This window comes from Urocitellus parryii, chromosome 10 (assembly GCF_045843805.1).
Source record: "Urocitellus parryii isolate mUroPar1 chromosome 10, mUroPar1.hap1, whole genome shotgun sequence".
Classification (NCBI taxonomy): Eukaryota; Metazoa; Chordata; class Mammalia; order Rodentia; family Sciuridae; genus Urocitellus; species Urocitellus parryii.
The window spans coordinates 83,732,836-83,753,467 of record NC_135540.1 but is presented as its reverse complement, the minus strand read 5'-3'; the positions used below and the strand labels follow the sequence as shown (position 1 = coordinate 83,753,467).

Here is a 20,632-nt window from a genome sequence, read left to right as displayed (position 1 = left end):
ATTGCTTTTATAACTGTAGGCACATTCTCTATTTTTCAAATGTACATTTTCCATGTTTTCTTTTTTTTTTATTTTTTACGTTTAAATTTTATTTATTTATTTATTTATTTTTTTTTATTGGTCGTTCATAACATTACATAGTTCTTAATACATCATATTACACGGTTTGATTCAAGTGGATTATGAACTCCCGCTTTTACCCCGTATACAAATTGCTGTATCACATCAGTTACCCTTCCATTGATTGACATATTGCCTTTCTAGTGTCTGATGTATTCTGCTGTCTGTCCTATTGTCTACTATCCCCCCTCCCCTCCCCTCCCCTCCCCTCCCCTTTTCTCTCTCTACCCCTTCTACTGTAAATCATGTCTTCCATTTGTATTCTCTTGACTTACCCCTCCTTACCTCTTATATGACATTTTGTATAACCCTGAGGATCGCCTTCCATTTCCATGCAATTTCCCTTCTCACTCCCTTTCCCTCCCACCTCTCATCCCTGTTTACTGTAAATATTCTTCTCAAGCTCTTCGTCCCTACCCTGTCCTTGTTTACACCCTCCATGTTTTCTTAATATTTCTATTTCATAAAACGAAATTTAAAACTTATTTTTTAAAATTTCTTGAAAGAAATTTGGCTTCTTTTGCTAATTACCTTGCTTTCCCCAAACCATGTCCTCTGAAAATCTTTTATCTGTAGTATAGAGATTTTTTTGATACTAAAATATTTTATTTCTATTATTGTTTTTACTTAGCATTACTAAACAAAAAATAGTAGTATGAAAAATATCTTGACTTAATGGAATCTGTCGTCCATTATGTATACCTGTGGTAGGTACTATGACATATATGAAAACAGCTGAATTATTTAATTAATTTATTTGGTGCTTGGGATTGAACCCAAGACATTGCTCATGCTAAGCATGTGCTCTGTCAATGAGTTACACATCCCACTTAGGTGAATTATTTTAAACCATACTAAGTTATTGACAGATAAGAAAGAAAGGGATACAATTAGAAAACTAGAATTACACTAATGTGTATTTTTCTTAACATGCAGCTCTTAGAATTAGTCACCTGTGCCTGCTTGGAGTCTTGTCCACTGGCTATTCCAGTAGAATTGTTCAGAGAGAATATTTACATCTATTGAGTAGAACACTGCTTTCTATAAGGAAGTTGTATCATAATTGAGATTCATGAATGTTAATAATATCAAAAATTCAAAGTACTTTTAACTTATTGAATAACATGTTGTATTTCAGATTATTGCTTACAGTATTGAAATAAATAGAATTTTTTGCTTATATAAGGAAAAAATACAAAAAAAATTTTGCAGGGTAATCAATTTGAAATTTTTCTAATTTTCTCCCTTGCATTAATTTAAAAATTATTTATGTGTGAAAGAATTCATAAATGATTAAGTGCTGTTAAAATTATAGGTGAAGTATGGATATCTTGCATTTGGTTCTGTTACTCTTTCCTTTTACTTCAATCTGAAGGTTTACCTTGTTCTTCCTCACTACCCTCTAAGTGCTTTTTTTTTTTTCTCAGATCTTTGGGTTTATTATCTTATCTGTCCACAGTGTTCTTTGATTATTTGCCTGACTTATTTTCTTATACAGATAACATCTAAACAGAGAGGTCTTCCATGACCATTCTATATGCAATATTATTCGCTCCTTCCTATTAACAGTAAATATTATGCTTTTGTATTGCTTATAGGGCCTATTACTCTTTGCATCTCCTACTTTTAAGTTTATAGTGTGTGTTCAGTTCTTCCCATTAGAGGAAGGGCATTTTAAGTTTGTTTGTTACTATGTTCACATAGCCTAGAATAGTACCTGGCACATAGAGATCGTATACAAATATTTTAGTGCAGCATTCAGTTGGTAGAAGATATAGGATTAAATACTGCAACCGAAACCTGGGTTTATTATAAAAAAATTTGTAATTTTTTTTGAATAAGTGTATTTATAATAATCATCTACTATGTGCCAAACCTTGGACATGATATCTATAAACATGACACATGAAGTTCTTAATGTCATAGAACAATTTGACTTTTGACAGTAGACAACTGGTTTTACTTTAGTATTTAATCATGCCCAGATTTGTCTAGTTAAACAAACAAAAACCAAAATATAACTGCCCTTCCAACCTTTATTTGATCTAGCTGTCCTTTTTAGCTATGATCTTAGTTCTTTCTGTTGTTTAATGCCAGTTTTTAAAATAAATGGTCTACAGTGATTGCTTGTCTTCATTTGTTATTTAATGCCAGTTTTTAAAATAAATGGTCTACAGTGATTGCTTGTCTTCATTTCCTTAACAAATGTTATTCTATCTCACAACCTTCTCTTCAACAGTTAGTTTAAAATATTTCTCTCAATTATAATCACACATCTTTTTTTTTCTTCTACATTCAAAGGTCAGTCCTTTGTTTTCTCTTGTTTCTTGGAACTCTTTTGTATGTACAATCCTAACTCATCTTCTTTCTAACTATTCCTTCTTTGTCTTCCCTAGTAAAATACCAGGTGATCTAGTTTAGATTATGTTCATTGTGAAAATTGAATAGAGAAAGTTAGAGGAAGAGAAAAGGAAAGAAAAAGAAGAAAAACAGAATTAAAAAGCACATACAAGATAAAGTGGAGAAGGAGAGCTGCGATTGTGGCTAAGTGGTAGAGTGCTTCTCTATCATGCGTGAGGCACTGGGTTCGATCCCTGTCACCACATAAAAATAAACAAATAAAATAAAGATATTGTCTCCATCTGCAACTAAAAAAAATTAAAAAATGAAAAGAAAGTGGAAAAGGAGGAGAGCAATTACATAGCAACAAGGGAAAACAAAGCCCTAGAGCAGTGACAGATTGACATTTGGTTGTATTGAAAAACAGAATAAATAATTGCTAACAGACCACCCTTAGTCTTGGCTGTATCACTTATTGTGACCTTGATCAAACTTAAAATATTTTTGTGCCTCCAGTTAATCATCTACAAAATGGGTTTCATGATAACATCTGTTCCATAGTATTTTTATGATAATGTATGCAGAGTTTAGCACAAATTAGGTATATAAAAAGTACATACTATATGTGAGCCACTGTTATTATTAACTCCCTACTATTTCTAAAGTTCCTATTCATTCTCCGCAATTACTTTAGGAGAATTTAATCTTTCTCATGTCTTCATATAACAGTTCTGCCTTCACAAGTCATTTGTTGAATAAGAGAATAATTATTGAGTGCCTATTATGTGCCAGGCACTATACTTAATATGCAGAATTGAAAAATAAAAAGACCTTTCCTAAGAACATAAACATTGAGAAAGAGGAGAGATGAGAACAAACCACTACACTAAAGGGTAGTAAATGTGTTAGTAGAAATGTACAAAGTACTTAAAGGACTGAGGAACTACTTTATAGATTCAAATCATATAAACAAGATGACAGTTTAATTGAAAAGTTAAGTATGAGTCGGTATTTGCTTTCCTAACATGCATAGGGAATACATTCCAGGCAGAAGAAATGGCTTTTATTAATGCACAAAATTATGAGAGAGCCAGTTGTGTTCAGGAAATTATAAGTAGCTTTCTATCATTTAGTACATAAAATATTATTAGATAGTGGTGTTTAATGGGGTTAGATAGTGATAGGCAGCGAGCCAGGTCATGGAGGGCTGTGTGTGCCATTCCATGGAGATTAGATTTCATCTTCTGTATAGGTAGGAGCCATTGAAAACCATTGCTCAAAAGAATAGGATAAAATTTTCTTACTAGAATGAGTATTTCAGGGAATGTGTAAATGGCTGAATGAGAATGGTGAGACTTGAACAGAGACCAGTGAAGAGAGTATTATAGTAGCCTAGATACAAGATTATAAAAGAATCTGGAAGTGGCAATGAAGATGGAAAATAAAGGCTTTTGTGGCTTATTGAGGAACTAGACTTAATAGGAGTAATTGACTAGATATAAGGTATAAGGGAGTGCAAGAAATCTAGTATGATTTACTAATTTTGTCTTGAGTAGCCCAGTGAATATTATCTTAAAGAGATATACAGGGAAAAGAAGAACTTAAATTAGCACTATTTGCTGATGATATGATTCTATACCTAGAAGACTATACCTATAGATTCTGTACCCAAAAAGCTCCACCAGAAAACTTTTAGAACTAGTAAATGCATTCAGCAAAGTAGCAGGATATAAAATCAACACCCATAAATCAAAGCCATTTCTGTATATCAGTGACAAATCCTCTGAGAAGGAAATGAGGAAAACTACCCCATTTACAATAACCTCAAAAAAAGAAAAAAAGATACTTGGGAATCAACGAAAGAGGTGAAAGATCTATACAATGAAAATTACAGAACCCTAAAGAAAGAAATCAAAGAAGACCTTATAAGATGGAAAGATCTACCTTGTTCTTGGATAGGGAGAATTAATATTATCAAAATGACCGTACTACCAAAAGCACTATATATATTTTAATTCAATTCCGATCAAAATCCCAATGGCATTCCTCATAGAAATAGAAAAAGCAATCATGAAATTCATCTGGAAAAATGAAAGACCTAGAATAGCTAAAGCAATCCTTAGCAGGAAGAGTGAACCTGGTGGCATCACTATACCAGACCTTAAACTATATTACAGAGCAATGTAATAAAAACAGCATGGTATTGGCACCAAAACAGAACGGTAGACCAATGGTACAGAATAGAGGACACAGAGACTAACCCACAAAATTACAGTTATCTTATATTAGACAAAGGTGCCAAGAACATGCATTGGAGAAAAGATGGCAACTTCTACAAATGGTGCTGGGAAAACTGGAAATCCATATGCAACAAAATGAAATTTTAAACCCCTATTTCTTACCATGCACAAAATTCAACTCAAAGTGGATCAAGGACCTAGGAATTAAACCAGAGATTCTGCGTCTAATAGAAGAAAAAGTAGGCCCTAATCTCTATCATGTGGGATTAGGCCCCTACTGCCTTAATAAGACTCCTGTGGCACAAGAATTAAAACCAAGAATCAATAAATGAGATGGACTCAAACTAAAAAGTTTCTTCTCAGCAAAAGAAACAATCTGTGAGGTGAACAGAGAGCCTACATCCTGGGAGCAAATTTTTACCCCTCACATATCAGAGCACTAATCTCTAGGGTATATAAAGAACTCAAAAAGCTAAGCACAAACAAACAAACAAAAAAACCCACCAAATAACCCAATCAACAAATGGGCCAAGGACCTAAACAGACACTTCTCAGAACCTCAGTCAGTCAACAAATATATGAAAAAAATGTTCACTGAAAATGCAAATCAAAACTACTCTAAGATATCTCACTCTAGTCAGAATGGTAGATATTATGAAGACAAATAACAATTAGCATTGACGAGAATGTGGGAGAAAAGTCACACTCATACATTGCTGGTGGGACTGCAAATTGGTGCAGTCATTATGGAAAGCAGTATGGAGATTCCTTCGAAATCTGGGAATGGAACCACCTTTTGACCCAGCTATCCCTCTCTTCGGTCTATACCCAAAAGACTTAAGAACAGCATACTGCAGGGACACAGCCACATCAATGTTTATAGCAGCACAATTCACAATAGCTAAACTGTTGAGCCAACCTAGATACCCTTCAATAGATGAATAGATAAAAAAATGTGGCATATATACACAATGGAATTTTACTCAGCAAAAAAAAGAATAAAATCATGGCATTTGCTGGTAAATGGATGGCGCTGGAGAAGATAATGCTAAGTGAAGTTAGCCAATTTCAAAAAAACAAATGCCAAATGTTTTCTCTGATATAAGGAGGCTGACTCATAGTGGTGTAGGGAGGGGGAGCATGGGAGGAATAGATGAATTCTAGATAGGGCAGAGGGGTGAGAGAGAAAGGGAGGGGGCAGGGGATTAGCAAGGATGGTGGAATGTGATAGACATCATTATTCAAAGTACATGTATGAAGACACGAATTGGTGTCAACATACTTTATATACAACTAGAGAGATGAAGAATTGTGCTGTGTATATGTAATAAGAATTGTAATGCATTCTGTTGTTTATTTTTTAAAAAATCAATAAAAAATGAGATATACAGGAGGTATAGCAGGTTTGGGTATGACAATAATATTGCAAAGTGAAGTGGGTAGGGGAGGATTAATTGGCAAGCACAAATTTACTGCTATTAACACAGAATAATTTATACTAAATACATGTGCACATTGTGATCACTAGAGCAAAGAAAAACATCTGAAAGTTAGAGTAATAAAGATGATATATTAATTTTTTCATTTAAAACAAAAGGTTGCTTGCTATAAAGAAGGAACAGAGGAACAAACAGGATGAGACAAATAGAAAATACATACCAAAATAAAAAATCCAGTCATAACAATAATTATTAGGTCATTTGGAAATGGACTTTACATTCCATTCAAAAGGCAGAGATTATAAGATGATGTAAAAGCAATCCAACTACATGCTTTTATAGGAAATATACTTTATTTTTAATCACACGAATAAGGGAAAGTAAAATGATGGGTAAAGATATACCATGAAAACAATTAGTATTAGGGAATTGGATTGGTTATATTACAAGGTTTACCTTTTAGATGATGAATGTTAACTGGAGAAAAAGATGGATATTCTATATTATTAATAGGACGTACTCATCTAAAAAGAGCCCTAGAAGATATGAAACACAACTGGACAATATTGAAAGGAGAAATATAGTAATTAAGTCCAGTTGGAGATTTTAATATTTTTCTTTTTATTATTATCATTATTTTTTTAAATTTTTGAGCAGTTGGGCACAGAGGGAGGGAATAAGGGAGGAGAGGAGGAGAGAGGGAGGGAGGGAAGGAGGGAGCAAGCTCAGGGAAGGACCCCAAGTGGGCAGTGGGGGGAATGGGAGTGGGACAGGCATGTGCCAATGTAACCAGCTTACAACCCCTTTTAGAAAATAATGAAAAAAGACCATTTACCAACTTATTTTATGTGCTGAGCTCTACCCTGATATCAAAGCCAGACAAGGACTTCATAAGAAAACTGCTGACCATTATTTCTCATGAGCATAGAAGCAACAACAAAAATCCTTAACAAAGGATTAGCAAATTGAATCCAGCAATATAAACATAAGGGTTCATATATCTCAACCAAGGAGATTTATTTTAGGAATAAATTGATTTTATATCCAAACATCAGTATAATATACTGTGTTAATAGAATAAAAGAGGATTAGATGCAGAGAAGTACTAGTAAATAAATAAACGTATGTATGTTGGATTGAACTATGGGATTGAACTATGTCCCAGACCTTTTATTTTTTGAGACAGGGTCTTGCTGAGTTGCTTAGAGCCTTGCTAAGGTGCTGAGGCTGACTTGAATTTGTGATCCTCCTGTCTCAGCTTCCTGAGTTGCTGGGATTACAGGCGTGTGCCACCATACCCAGCTCCAACATGTGTTTATGGTAAGAATGCTGAAAATACTAGAAATAGAAATGGATTTCCTCAAGTTGACAAAACATAACTATGCAAAAACAACATTCTTAATGGTGAGACTCTTAAGATGGAAGGCTTTCTACCTGAAATAACTATCAAGACAAAGATCTTTGCTCTCACCACCTACATTTAACATTGTACTGGAGGTTAGTGAAGTAAAGGGCATATACTGGGAAAAGAAGAAATCTGTATTTCCAGATGATATCTTAAGGTATTCTTGTGATTTCTAATAAGTACATTTAGAGGTATATTATGCCAAGATCCAGCAACAACAATCGACCTCATTTCTATAGACTACTAACAGACAAGATGAGATTTATAAAACAGTTTCACATGAGGATAAACAAAATATGTAGGACTAAGTTGAGCAAAAGTTGTGTAAGAGCTAGTCACAGAAAACTGCTAAAAGTTGTTGAAAGTTTGAAGAATACCTGAGTAAATGGAGACATACACTATAGCTATAGATTTAAAGGCATAATATTGTTAAAATGGAGTTATTTCCAACTTTTTCTAGACTCAATGTAACCTCAGCCAGAAAGCCAACTGACAATTAAAAAAAAACTTTAACAAAAGACTTCACTGCATAGCACTATTGTAATCAGAACAGCGTTGTATGGCATTAATGATAGATGAATGTGGATCAAACATTGGTCAACTTCTTTTCATCAAAAGTGCCAAAATTATATGGAAAAATGATAAAAATTTCAAGGAATGGTGCTTATATGCCAGATGTCCCTTTCTTCATATCAGACAAAAAAATCTAAAATGGAAAATAAACCAAATTTAAGGGAAAAGCCAAGAAATTCTAGAACTTTGTCTTTTTAAAATATTATTTTATTGGTACATTAGAAATGAAGGTACACTGTGAGAAGCTGTAAAGGTATGCACCTTCAGGAAGGTGAAGAAGCAGTGGAAAACACCTCTTCTAAGTTATAATTGGCTTGCCCTGTAGGGGGCGCAAGGACCACACATACAAAGGTCATCAGTGGTGAGATTATATGACAGCATCTACCATCTGGAATTTATGTACAAATAGGAAGTTTAAAATATAGATTTAAGTGAACATTGACTACTCTTGACCTCTTAGCCAGGGAGTACAGATGAGAAGCCATAGGTACCTAAAATTTATACAAACACACAGGTTTATAAAAATTAGCCAAGGCTCTCAGGCAGTGTTGAAATTTACTCTTGGGAAGAAACCCCAATGTTTGGGAACATTATTTCTCCTGCTGGATAGTTTTCTTTGAGAGAAGCATATATTTGTTTTCCCTTCAGTATTAGTTTTATTCAGTTTTGATTTGTCAAACTTATTCACTTTGGACATGTCTTGTTTATCAACGATCTTAACTAGAAGAAAGACTGAAGGCTTAAAGCCTAGTTTAAGGTTGTCTTTGGGTTGATGTTGCACTCACTTTGAACCAGGTTCAAGAAATTCTAGAACATTTTCTAGGAGAATACAGAACACAAAATACAGAATGCTTCACAAATTTGCCTGTTATCCTTGATCAAGGGCCATGCTAATCTTTTTCTGTATTGTTCCAGTTTTAATATATGTGCCATGAAAGTAAACATTCTTTATTTCTTAAACCCTGTTCTTTCCTACTTAATTACCATACATTATCACTATAATATTAAACTCAAAATTATGAAGTCATTTATTCATTTCTCTGGCAAATGTTTGTCATATTTATACCTCACTAATTAACTGTCTGCATCTACATGGGGATATCAAACAGGTGGTTGGAAATCATGAGTGATGTAGCTGGAGATGTAAATTTGTGATTAGGAATGACTAACTGGTATTTAAAGCCAGATGTCTGGATGAGATCACGTAGGTGGGTGTGCAAGTATAAAATAATAGGTCAGGTGACTGAGCCCAGAGATAGTAATGTTGGAAGAAGTCAGCTAAATGAAGGTGGCTAAGTTGATAAAAAGCAATGGGCCAGCTAGTGAATATGTGTGTTTGAAGAGAAATCAAGGTGTTACAGAAAGAGGAAAGATATTCTGTGACCTGCTGTTGATAGGTCAAGTCATATGAACACTGAGAAATGGCTAATGGATTTTCCCATTTGAAAGTCATTGGTGACTTTCACAATATTATTCTTGGTGGAATGCTGGGAAGGATAACCTGATAGAATACGCATAAAAGGAAATGGAGAAAAGGTCATGAACAACTTTTATGAGACCTTAATGCACTTAAGAAGAGTATTAGATAGTAACTGGAAAGCAATATAAAGTCATAGGAGGCTAGTTTATTTTGTATTGAAATGGGCAATTTTCCTTTTTTTTCACATTTTTTAATTGGTGCTTTATAGTTATATAGATTGATGGGATTTGTTGTTAAAATATTTGTATGTGGGGATTGGGGATGTGGCTCAAGCGGTAGCATGCTTGCCTGGCATGCGTGCGGCCCGGGTTTGATCCTCAGCACCACATACAAAGATGTTGTGTCCGCCGAAAACTAAAAATAAATAAATAAATAAAGATTAAAAAATTTTTAAAAAAATATTTGTATATGTACACAATATAATTTAAAACGTGTAGAAAATGTGAAAAATTTGAAGGGTAAGAAATATAGTGAGCAATGTGCCACTAAAGACACACTACTTCCCAATGCTGGACATGGTAACTTGGGAGGCTGAGGCAAGAGGGACAGCAAGTTGAAGGTAGCAACTCAGTAATACACTGTCTTAAAATAACATTTGAAAAGGGATGGGGATGTAGCTCAGTGGTAGAGTGCCACTGGGTTCAATCCCCAGCACTGCAATTTTAAAAAGAGAGAAGGAGAGGGACAAAACTTCCATGGTGCCTCAAGCCAAATGTTCCCTTCATGAGTAAATGTGAGGATCTGATTACATGAAGAGCAAACATACCTTCACTATACATTACTCCCAAGTATTATCTCAGAAGTTGTTCAGGATGGTTCAAGAGCCCTTCAGCATGAAGAAAAGCAACTACCCACAAGGAGCTTACAATCTAATTGAGAGATAAGGGACACAGAGATGGAACAAATACTGAAAAGATATTCATTACATTCTGATGTAACTGAGTACTAAACAGTATGACATAGTTTAACAATAAACAGTAAGATGTTAATAATGGTATACAAAAAAGAAACACATGGTTAAACTATGTCTATTTAGACGTCTTCATATTTAACATACACCTATGCTTTTAAAGTTATTTTTTCATAGGAACCAGGCTTGTACTTAGTACAAGAACTCAAGAATCATTCAGTGATACTTGAATATACCCACAACACTGCCTTCCTTCCTGTCACTTCAAATGAATTCTCTATGCTTCTACTAACTGCCACCTCTGGTCATTTGTGCAATGGATTCCACTTTCACTCACCTATAAGAGGACACTGTTTCTCCTTCTACGCTGTTCATTTTTCCTGCTTTCCTGGATAATCCTTCTTAGTTTAAAAACTTACCATAAAATTTCCTGCTTCAGGAGAAAATCTTTGCTAGCACTTTTGTGACAAAAGATTAATATCTAGAATGTATAAAGAGCTCAAAAAACTTTAAACCAAGAAGTCAAATAACCCAATTCATAAACGGGTAAATGAATTAAACAGATCCTTCTCAAGAAAAAAATATAAATGGCCAATAAATACATAAAAAATGTTCAGCAACATTAGCAATTAGGGAAATTCAAATCAAAGCTACACTGAGTTTTCATTTCACAACCGTCAAAATAGCATTCATCAAGAACACAAATAATAATAAAGGCTGGAAAAGATGCAGAGAAAAAGAAACACTTTTATGCATATATTAGTATTTCAGTATACTGAAATATAAATGCATTTTGTGTGTTAACTCTGAGTTAAAATGATAATGACTAAATCATAGTGGTTATATAGTTTATTTTTTGAATCTTCTGTATACTTTGAACATTATCAGTTTTTACCTTGATTTTGTTCTTTTCTTTAGTAAGTGACATTATAACCTGAGAAGGAAGCTGCAGGCTTCATCCACACACAGTGGGAGGAAATCACTCAAGAGCATGAGCACAGGAAATTGTGACCACAAGGGCCACTCTAAAGTCTGTCTGCCACAATTTATTTACTGTATCTTCACATGGAATATATGGTTATCACATTCAGTAATTTTTGCTATGGTTTTAGATGTAGTGATAATTTGGGATTTTTTATTTTTCTAACCAGATTCCATTGGCCGTGACATCCCTAAAATGCTTGAATTATTTAAAACTGGACATGAAATTCACGTAGATGAAGAAAGGGAGAACTTTCTCAGTACCAAAATAGCCACAGTAAGTTATGGTGGAAATTCATTAAATAATCCTTTTTTGTTTAATTTATTAATAATTTATACTATTGTAATATACCAGTCATTTGCATTTGCTTTTGAAACTAATATTAAGCATATATGTTGTATATATCCAGAGATATGAAAAATTGTACTCTGTATGTGTAATATGAATTGAATGCATTCTGCTGTCATATATAACAAATTAGAATAAAAAATTTAAAAAAGAATGGCATTAAATATACACATGGAATTTTTTATTTGAGGACTTCTTCCATCCAGAGTTACTGGTTATTCACTAGAATTTGCTTATATTTTGCCTTATCTATTCTAAGTATGTATTTTTGTTCCCTGATAATTTAAGCATATTGAGAGTTGGGTTTAGATCTTGTGTGTATTCTATAGAACATTATATAATGCTGAGCACATAGTGGGTAATTAATACTACATAATGGAACTGAATAATTTGCCTTATCTTAATAATTTATGTCTGGTTATTTCTTTTCTTTTGTACCAGTGATTGAACTCAGATATACTCAACCACTGAGCCACACCCCCAGTCATATTTTGTAGTTTATTTAGAGACAGGGTCTCACTGAGTTGGCTTAGCTCCTCACTATTGCTGAGGCTGGCTTTGAACTTGCGAATCCTCCTGCTTTAGCCTATCAAGCTGCTTGGGATTACAGGCATGTGCCACTGCGCCCAGCTCTTATGGTTATTTCTGTTTGTTTTCAAAGTTGTTTGCCTATTTATAGAAGATACTAGAAATCAATTTCCAATGTCATTTTTAGGACACTAATATTGACCTGTCAGAATTACAGAATGATGTTTTCAATATACAGGCATTAGAAACAAGTTATTTGCAAATACAAACAATCTCTAAATAACATGTAATTTTTTTCTGTCCATAATTATAGGAATAATATAATACTGATAGAATAATTTTAAAAAGTGCTTATCAAGTGTCAGGTGCTATTCTAAACACATTTTGTGTATTCTCTCTTTTACTTCTTAAGTATGTGAGAGGTAAAATTATCATCCCTATTTTATAGATCAAAACTTGGAAGCCCATAGAGTCTGAAACTTTTCCAAGGTTTCACTGCTAAAATGAGGCAGAATAGGTAGGATCTGGACCTTGAATATTCTTAAGCATTCAGGTTTTTTTTTTTTTCCTCTATTCTACCTTGTTTTGTGACTAGAATAATTTGAATTGCTGCTATTCTTTCTCTTTTTCCTCCCATTTGACTCTTAAGAGGAATTCTGCATCATATATAATAGCTAGTGATCCAAGTGAATTGAGCTATGTCCACCTTTAGCTATTCAGAAATAAAGAAAAAGCACTCAGCTAGTTTCATGGTAGGAAAACTTCCCTTAGAAAGGAAATAAAGTAGGCTTACAGCAGTCAAAGGTTGAAAAGTGTCTACTTGCCACATTATCATCAAAGCTCAGATCCAATTTACTTGGCCTGAGCTCTGCTGGAATCTGATGATGAAATTTCTTTGTTTCCAAAGGCCCTTGGCAGTGCTTCTTTTTTTCCTTAGAGTTGAAAATATTGGAATCTGACAAACAAACAAACAAACATGGTATTTAAGGAGCTTTTTTTGAGCTGTAGAGACCTGAGTTTGAATATCTGCCATGCTATTTAAGGGATATTAAGCAAGTTTCTTAATGTTGCTTTTCAAATTTTCTCATCTGCAGAATATCTATGATAATTCATATTTCACAATGTGGTTAAACATCAGATAAAACTGTAAGAGGGTAGTACCTATTATAATAGTTTGGGTTGGTCTTTTGGGACTATAGAATATCCTTATAAGATCCTTTCTTAAGTAATAGTTCAGTATATTCAGTAGTATAGTTTATATAGGTCCTGACTTAAAGTGTAAGAAACCATGGCATTTTATACTTTTTTTTTTTTAATAAATACTATAGAGAGTAAGACATGAGCTCCAGATCAGAGTACTTGGATCTTTTGGAGACTAAATGTTTTTTTCTCAATAAAAAAGAAATTAATCTACGTGTTTAAAGAGAATCTTCTTGAGTACAAGTTTAGTATTATAGTATAGTAGGAGATTAAGAGAATAGATTTTAGATTCATGCTGTCATGATTAAAATCCTAGTTCCAGTTTAGAAAGAACTATTCTTCCTTGCTGTCAGTCTTTATTATTTTCCTCTTTTCTGCCATATGTAATGTGATAGTAATGACAAATACTACCTAGGCTAGGAATGATTAGATGAGGTAATAACATAATAACTATGTAGCACACTTACTTCTTCTGGCTAAGATGAAGGCCCTGATTTACCTATGCGCCAAAACCAATGAGCATTATCTTGATACCAAAACCAAGGAAAACTACAGTGCAACATCATTCATGAATATAGATGTAAAGATTTAAAACTGAGTTTAATAAATAAAATCCAGTGATATATAAAAAGTATAATTTATCATGGCTACCTTAGAATGTTTTCTATTGCTGTAGTAGAATACCTGAGACTGAGCCAGGATTACAGTCACAGACCTGTAATCCCAGTGGCTCAGGGGGCTGTGGCAGAAGGATAGCAAGTTTAAGGCCAGCTGGACAGTTTAATGAGATTCTGTGTCAAAGATTAAAAGGGCTGGGGATGTAACCCAGTGGTAAATTGCCCCTGGGTTCCATTCCCAGCACCCCCAACACACACATAAAAAAATACCTGAGACTAGATGATTTATATAAAATAGAGGTTTACATTGGCTTATGATTCTGGAGGCTGGAGAGTTCAAGAACATGGTGCCAGTATCTGGTGAGCACCTCATGCTACACCACAGCATGGCAGAAAAGTGAAAGGACAAGAGACATGTGTTGAAGAGGCAAGAACACTAGGAATTGACTTGCTCTCTGGAGAATGAATCCATTTCAATGAGAAAGGCATTAATCCCTCTTAATGACTTCATTACCTCTTACAGGCCCCATCTCCCAGCACTGTCACAATGACAGTCAAATTCCAACTTGAGTTTTGGAGAGGACATATCATATTCAAATCATAGCGGTAATCAAGTACCGTTCACTGTAGGAATGCAAGGTTGGTTTATGATTCGATAATCATTATAATTCATTTTATTAACAAATTATAAAACAAAAGCCATAGATCATTTCAGTAGACACAGAGCTAGCATTTGACAGAATCCAAAGCTGATTAAGTAATCTCAGCAAACCGAGGATAGAAGTTAGTGTCCTTTGGGTTAGATCTACTGCTCAGTGGTAGAACATGTGCTTAACCTGTATGAAACCCTGTGTTTAGTCCCTAGCACAACACCCACCCCTGCACCACCACCAAAAGTCAAGTGTCCTCAACCTCATAAAAGATATCTAAGAAAAACCAATAGCTGGCATTATATTTATTGGTGAAAGACTAAATGCTGTTATCTTCCTAAGTTTAGAAACAAGATTAGGATATGTGTTCTTAATGCTTCTGTTCAACCTTATATAGGATTTTAGGCAGAGTAAGTAAAACAGGCAGAGAGACATCTAGAATAGAGGAAGAGGTGAAACTGCCATTATTTATAGAGTATATGATTTAGCTAAAAGAACAAAGACATGAGTTAAGTATAGTTGAAGTATATAAGCTCCATGTATAAAAATCATTTGCATTTCTGTACAGTAGTAACAATTAGAAACAAAAAACAGTGAATGTCATTTGTAATACTATAAAAATATGAAAATTTGAGGATAAATATGACAAGAGATGTGAAAGATGAATGCACTGTAAACTTCAAATATAGTAGAAAGAAATTAACGATACCAATAAAAGGTGAGATGTTCTTTGTTTATGAATTAGTAGACTGAATGTTAGTAAAATATTAGTTATCCCCAAGGGAGTCAATAGACTCATTAAATTCTCAAATTCCCATTCAAAACTTATTTTCAAAAAAATAGAAATTGATTCTAAAGCTTATATGGAAATGTGAAGGATCTAAGATAGCCAAAGCAACTTTGAAAAATAATGAAGTTGGAGATATATATGATTTATAAAGGTACAACAGTTAAGACAATGTGGTATTGATGTTTAGAGAAAAAACAGTCAATTGAATAGACGACCCCTCCCCCCAAAAAGACAAAAAACATATGGATAACTGATTATCAACAAGGTATAAAGGCATTTTTTAGTGAGAAAACCACATAAAGCAGTCTTCAACAAAATGTACCAGAACAGTTAGATATCTACATAAAATAGAATGAACTTTGAACCACATTTCAAATCCTATATAATAATTAACTCAAAATATATCAAAAATCTAAATATAAAGCCTCAAATAACATACTTCTAAAAGAAAAAATTTGGTTTGGGAATTATTTCTTAGATGTGACACCAAAAATATCCATAGAAGAAATTGGTAAGTTGCCCTTTTGTAAAAATTAAAAATCTGATCTTTAAAAGATAGCATTATGAAAATGAGGACAAATTAAAGACTGGCAGAATATATCTGATGAATCCAGAATATATTTAAAAAACTTATCAAACCCATTAAAGAGACCCAATTTTTAAAAAATTTGGCAAAAGATGTGAACACACTTCACCAAGGAGCTACAACACAAACATATGAAAAGATGCTCAACATCTTTTTTTATTATTATTATTTTTTAGTTGTAGATGGACACAGTACCTTTATTTTATTCATTTATTTTTATGTAGTGCTGAGGATTGAACCCAATGCCTATACATGTTAGGCAGGTGCTCTACCATTGAGCCACAACCCCAGCACTGATGCTCAACATCTTTAGTCACTAGGAAAACATAGATTAATACCATAAAGAACTGTCAGTACACATATACTAGAATTAATAAAATTTAAAAAACTGACCATGTTGTTTAGGATGTGGAGGGACTAGATCACTCATGTACTGTGGGAATGTTAAATGATGCAATCTCTTTGGTGAATAATTTGTCCTTCTCTTAAATTAAAAGTTGATCCTACTATATGATCTTGCCATTCCACTTTTAGATATTTTTTTTAAGAGAGAGAGAGAGAGAAAGAGAGAGAGAGAAAGAGAGAGAGAGAATTTTAATATTTATTTTTTTAGTTTTTGGTGGACACAACATCTTTGTTTGTATGTGGTGCTGAGGATCGAACCCGTGCCGCACGCATGCCAGGCGAGTATGCTATCACTTGAGCCACATCCCCAGCCCCCACTTTTAGATATTTACAAGAATTGAAAACATGTCCAAAGACTTAGAAACAAAAGTCCATATCAGGTTTGTTTATAAAAATTCCAAACTGGAAACATTCTAAATAGCTATCATAGATGAATACATAAACAAAAATATTCTTTTGGAATAATAATAAGATCAATATATACAATAAAATGGATGAATTTTAAAATAATTATGCTGAATAAAGGAGGTAAAAAAATATATACTGTATGATTATATTTATATAAAATTATGGCAAATGCAAACTTCTATATAGTGACAGAAAGCAGACTCATGGTTGCCTTGGGGACAGAGGTGGATAGAGAATGGCAGGTAGCAGGATTATTAAGGGGCACAGTAAGTTGTGGAAATGAATGATTATTATGTGGGTGATATCATGATTGTATATGTGTCAAAACTTAGTAAATTGCATCTTTTAAGAAAGTGCAGCACATCTAATGGAATACTACTTCATAATAGAAAAACAAACTATGGATCCATTCTACAATATGAATGAACCTTAATAATATTATACTCAGGGAAAGAAGCCAGATACAGAAACCATTTATGTGATAACATTTATATGATCTATCTAGAGGAAGAAAAACATAGGAAAGATTAGTAGTTCCTTGGGAAGGGAGTGGGAGGAAATAGGCATTAACAGTAAATGTGCATGAGGGATGATATTGGGGTGATGAAGATACATTAAACTGATTAATGGTGATGGTTGTACAACTTGATAAACTTACTAAAAATTATTGAATTGTACATTAGAAATTGATGAGTAATATGCAAATTATGCCTTAGCAAAGTTATTAAAAATGTGCAGTATGCCAAGAATAACTCAATAAGTTATTTAAAAAGTATTACACTATTTACTATGGTATCTGATACAAAACCAAGTGTTCAATGAATTTTATTATTATAATTATCAGAGGTGCAATAAATTTTTTAAAAAAGATTTTTAAGCAGAATAATGAGGTTTTCATGTGTGATATTATTTTCATTGTACAATTGGGAATATTGAAGATGTGAGGTTTTTGTTTGTCTTGTTTTGCAGCCTATGTTTATGAGAATTTGATTAAGAGTGAGTGTACAATAAGGGCACTGACAATATCACATGCTTATTAAAAGTCCTCTTCATTTTGGATAAAAGAACTATATCAATGAACAACAGCCTGTGGGCCAGATTTAGTCATGGCTATGGCCTGCTTTTGTACAACCTGTCAGAATGGTCTTTATCATTTTAAAAGGTTGTAAAAAACAAAACAAGAGGGCTAGGATATATATAGCTTAGTTGGTAGAGTGCTTGCCTTGCATGCACAAGGCCCTGAGTTCAATCTCCAGCACCACACAAAAACAAAGCAAACAAAACAAGAATATACTACAGAGAATAGATGTGGTCTGCAAAACCTAAAATATTTACCATCTGTCTCATTACAGAAAAGGTTGATGAACCCTAATATAGAAAGATTTTTTGAGTGAACAAAAGATTAGTTTCGTGTTTCTGTTTGCCTATGTGGGAGGTACTGTATCTAGCTAAGTCATCTTGATGTCTCTTGTTATGATTGTGTAAGGGGTCTTACTGCCACATTGCTTCAAGATCTAGTTCTAGTGTCAGGGTATTATGAAATTGATCTTGAGTACTTTAAGCTACATTTTCTTCTGTATCAAAGTGATAAATACAATCAGTTGAATGATCTTTCTTGATTAGTATCTAATGGGTGTCTAATACCTGAGATTAGAACTCAGTTACTAATGTCTGGGGATTGAATCCAGAACCTTGTGTATGCTAGGCAAGTGCTGTACCACTTAGGTACATCCCCACCTGCAAGTACTCCTTTAGATGGTTAGTATGTAACATTTGTCAGCAGTACTTGTTAGATAAATTTGTTTCATTTAGTTTTTTTTAATTTTTCCTACAATTTGTACCTGAAATGTACATAGTTCATGAAATTGGTTATTTCTGTGTGCTCTCAAATCAAATACTCTTTATCAGTGAAAATCATTTAAACACTATGTTGAACATGACGAAGAAAGAACAAGTTATTATTGGAATATTTTGTTTTTTACCAGTTATATTGCTATCATGTCAACATTTACTTTCTCTCTTGGCCATGGATCATAATTGGCTGGAAATAAAAATAAGTTGCTAAGTGATATATTTAAAAAAAAGATCTTAAAGTATAAAACTAAAAGGGCTACAAAGAATAAAAATGTATTTCTCCTACATTTTCCCCCAATGGCTCTTTGCATGAAATGGAAATTAAACTAATCTGGGTTCTCAGAAAGTGAAGTTGAGACACAGGTATCTGCTCAATGTTTATAATCTAAATAGTATAATTTCAGATAGTAAATAATTTTAAAAGTATCAATATGTTTATACTATAGAAAACAATATAATAATCAATTCAGTTATTCATATAACTTTTTAAAATTATTACTTGTCAATGGACCTTTCTTTCTTTCTTTATACATATGTGTACTGAGGATCAAACCCAGTGCCTCACATATGCCAGGCAAGTGCTCTACTACTGAGCTACAACCCCAGCCCTCATATAACTCTCTTGATATTTAAAAAAATTCAGATTAATATGTGTACATGGTTAAATTTAGACAGTTCATGAAAGTATATAAGGAAACACTGAAGTCTCTCCCTGCAGTTGTTTTCCTATGGAACATCTATTAATAGTTGGTTAGTCCTTATAGAAATATTAAGGCATAAAACATAAATACCCTTAAAAATTAATTTATGTGCAAATTTTTATGTCACATATATAGTTCCTTAACATTCTTTTTCTTTCTTTTCTTTTCTTTTCTTTTTTTTTTTTTGTGGTTGTAGGTGGATAGCATGCCTTTATTTTATTTGCTTATTTTTGTATGTGGTACTAAGGATGGAACCCAGTACCTCACACATGCCAGGCAAGCACTCTGCCACTGAGCTCCAGCCCCAGCCCCTGTAACCTTCTTTTCAGTGGACGAAAATACAGATATAGCATGAATATCTTCGAAGATGTGAAGAGATCTGCTTGCCATGTCCTTTTTTTTTTTCTCTCTCCCTTTTTGGCAGGGTTACTGAGGGAGGAATTCAGGGAATCAACCCATACCATGTTCTTCTTTTTTCTCCTCAGGCTTCCTGGGCTTTAATGTGGGCTGCCATGCCCACTTCCCCCAACCCATAGTTGCAGATGGACAGCATGCCTTTATTTTATTTTTATGTGGTACTGAGGATTGAACCCAGTGCCTCACACATACAAGACAAGTTCTCTGCCACTGAGCTGTAGCCTCAGCCCATGCCATGTTCTTTTTAATGCCTGCATATTTTAGATAGCTATGTAATCTGTTTTATTCTTCTGAACATCCTGAGTCTCATCTGTCCACCTGTTGTGTTTTTTTTTTTTTTTTTTTTTGTACCAGGGATTGAACCCAGGGATGCTTAACCACTGAGCCATGTTCCCAGCCCTTTAATTTTTAATTTTTTTATTTTTTATTTTTTATTTTTTTTAGAGACAGGATCTTGCTAAGTTGCTTAGAGCCTCACTAAGTTTCTGAGGCTGGTCTCGAACCAGCAATCCTCCTGCCTCAGCCTCCAGAGCTGCTGGGATTACAGGCATATGCTACTCAAATGGCTTGTCTGCTATTCTCATTCCTTTTCTATTCTCATTCTTAGCCCTGCTCACTCTGATCCTCCACCACTCTTTT

At 33.8% G+C, this 20,632-nt stretch overlaps 1 protein-coding gene and 1 non-coding gene across 3 annotated transcripts in view; one reads left to right on the top strand and one right to left on the bottom strand.

Annotated features, from left to right (window-relative positions):
* Mrpl1 (mitochondrial ribosomal protein L1) overlaps positions 1-20,632 on the top strand; it is an 82,860-nt gene that overhangs the window by 29,509 nt on the left and 32,719 nt on the right. Inside the window, exons 7-8 of one of the 2 annotated variants that reach the window (XM_077803234.1) lie at positions 11,659-11,765; positions 19,773-20,323. In XM_077803234.1, coding sequence (XP_077659360.1) covers positions 11,659-11,765; positions 19,773-19,871 — 206 coding nt within the window. In that variant the 3' untranslated portion in view covers positions 19,872-20,323. Of the gene's footprint in view, positions 1-11,658; positions 11,766-19,772; positions 20,324-20,632 lie in introns of those variants that run through there. The other variant, XM_026403139.2, reaches the window with a different exon arrangement.
* LOC113192906 (U6 spliceosomal RNA) lies at positions 8,955-9,060 on the bottom strand. Its single transcript, XR_003302078.1, has one exon. It is a non-coding gene; the product is annotated as a U6 spliceosomal RNA (small nuclear RNA).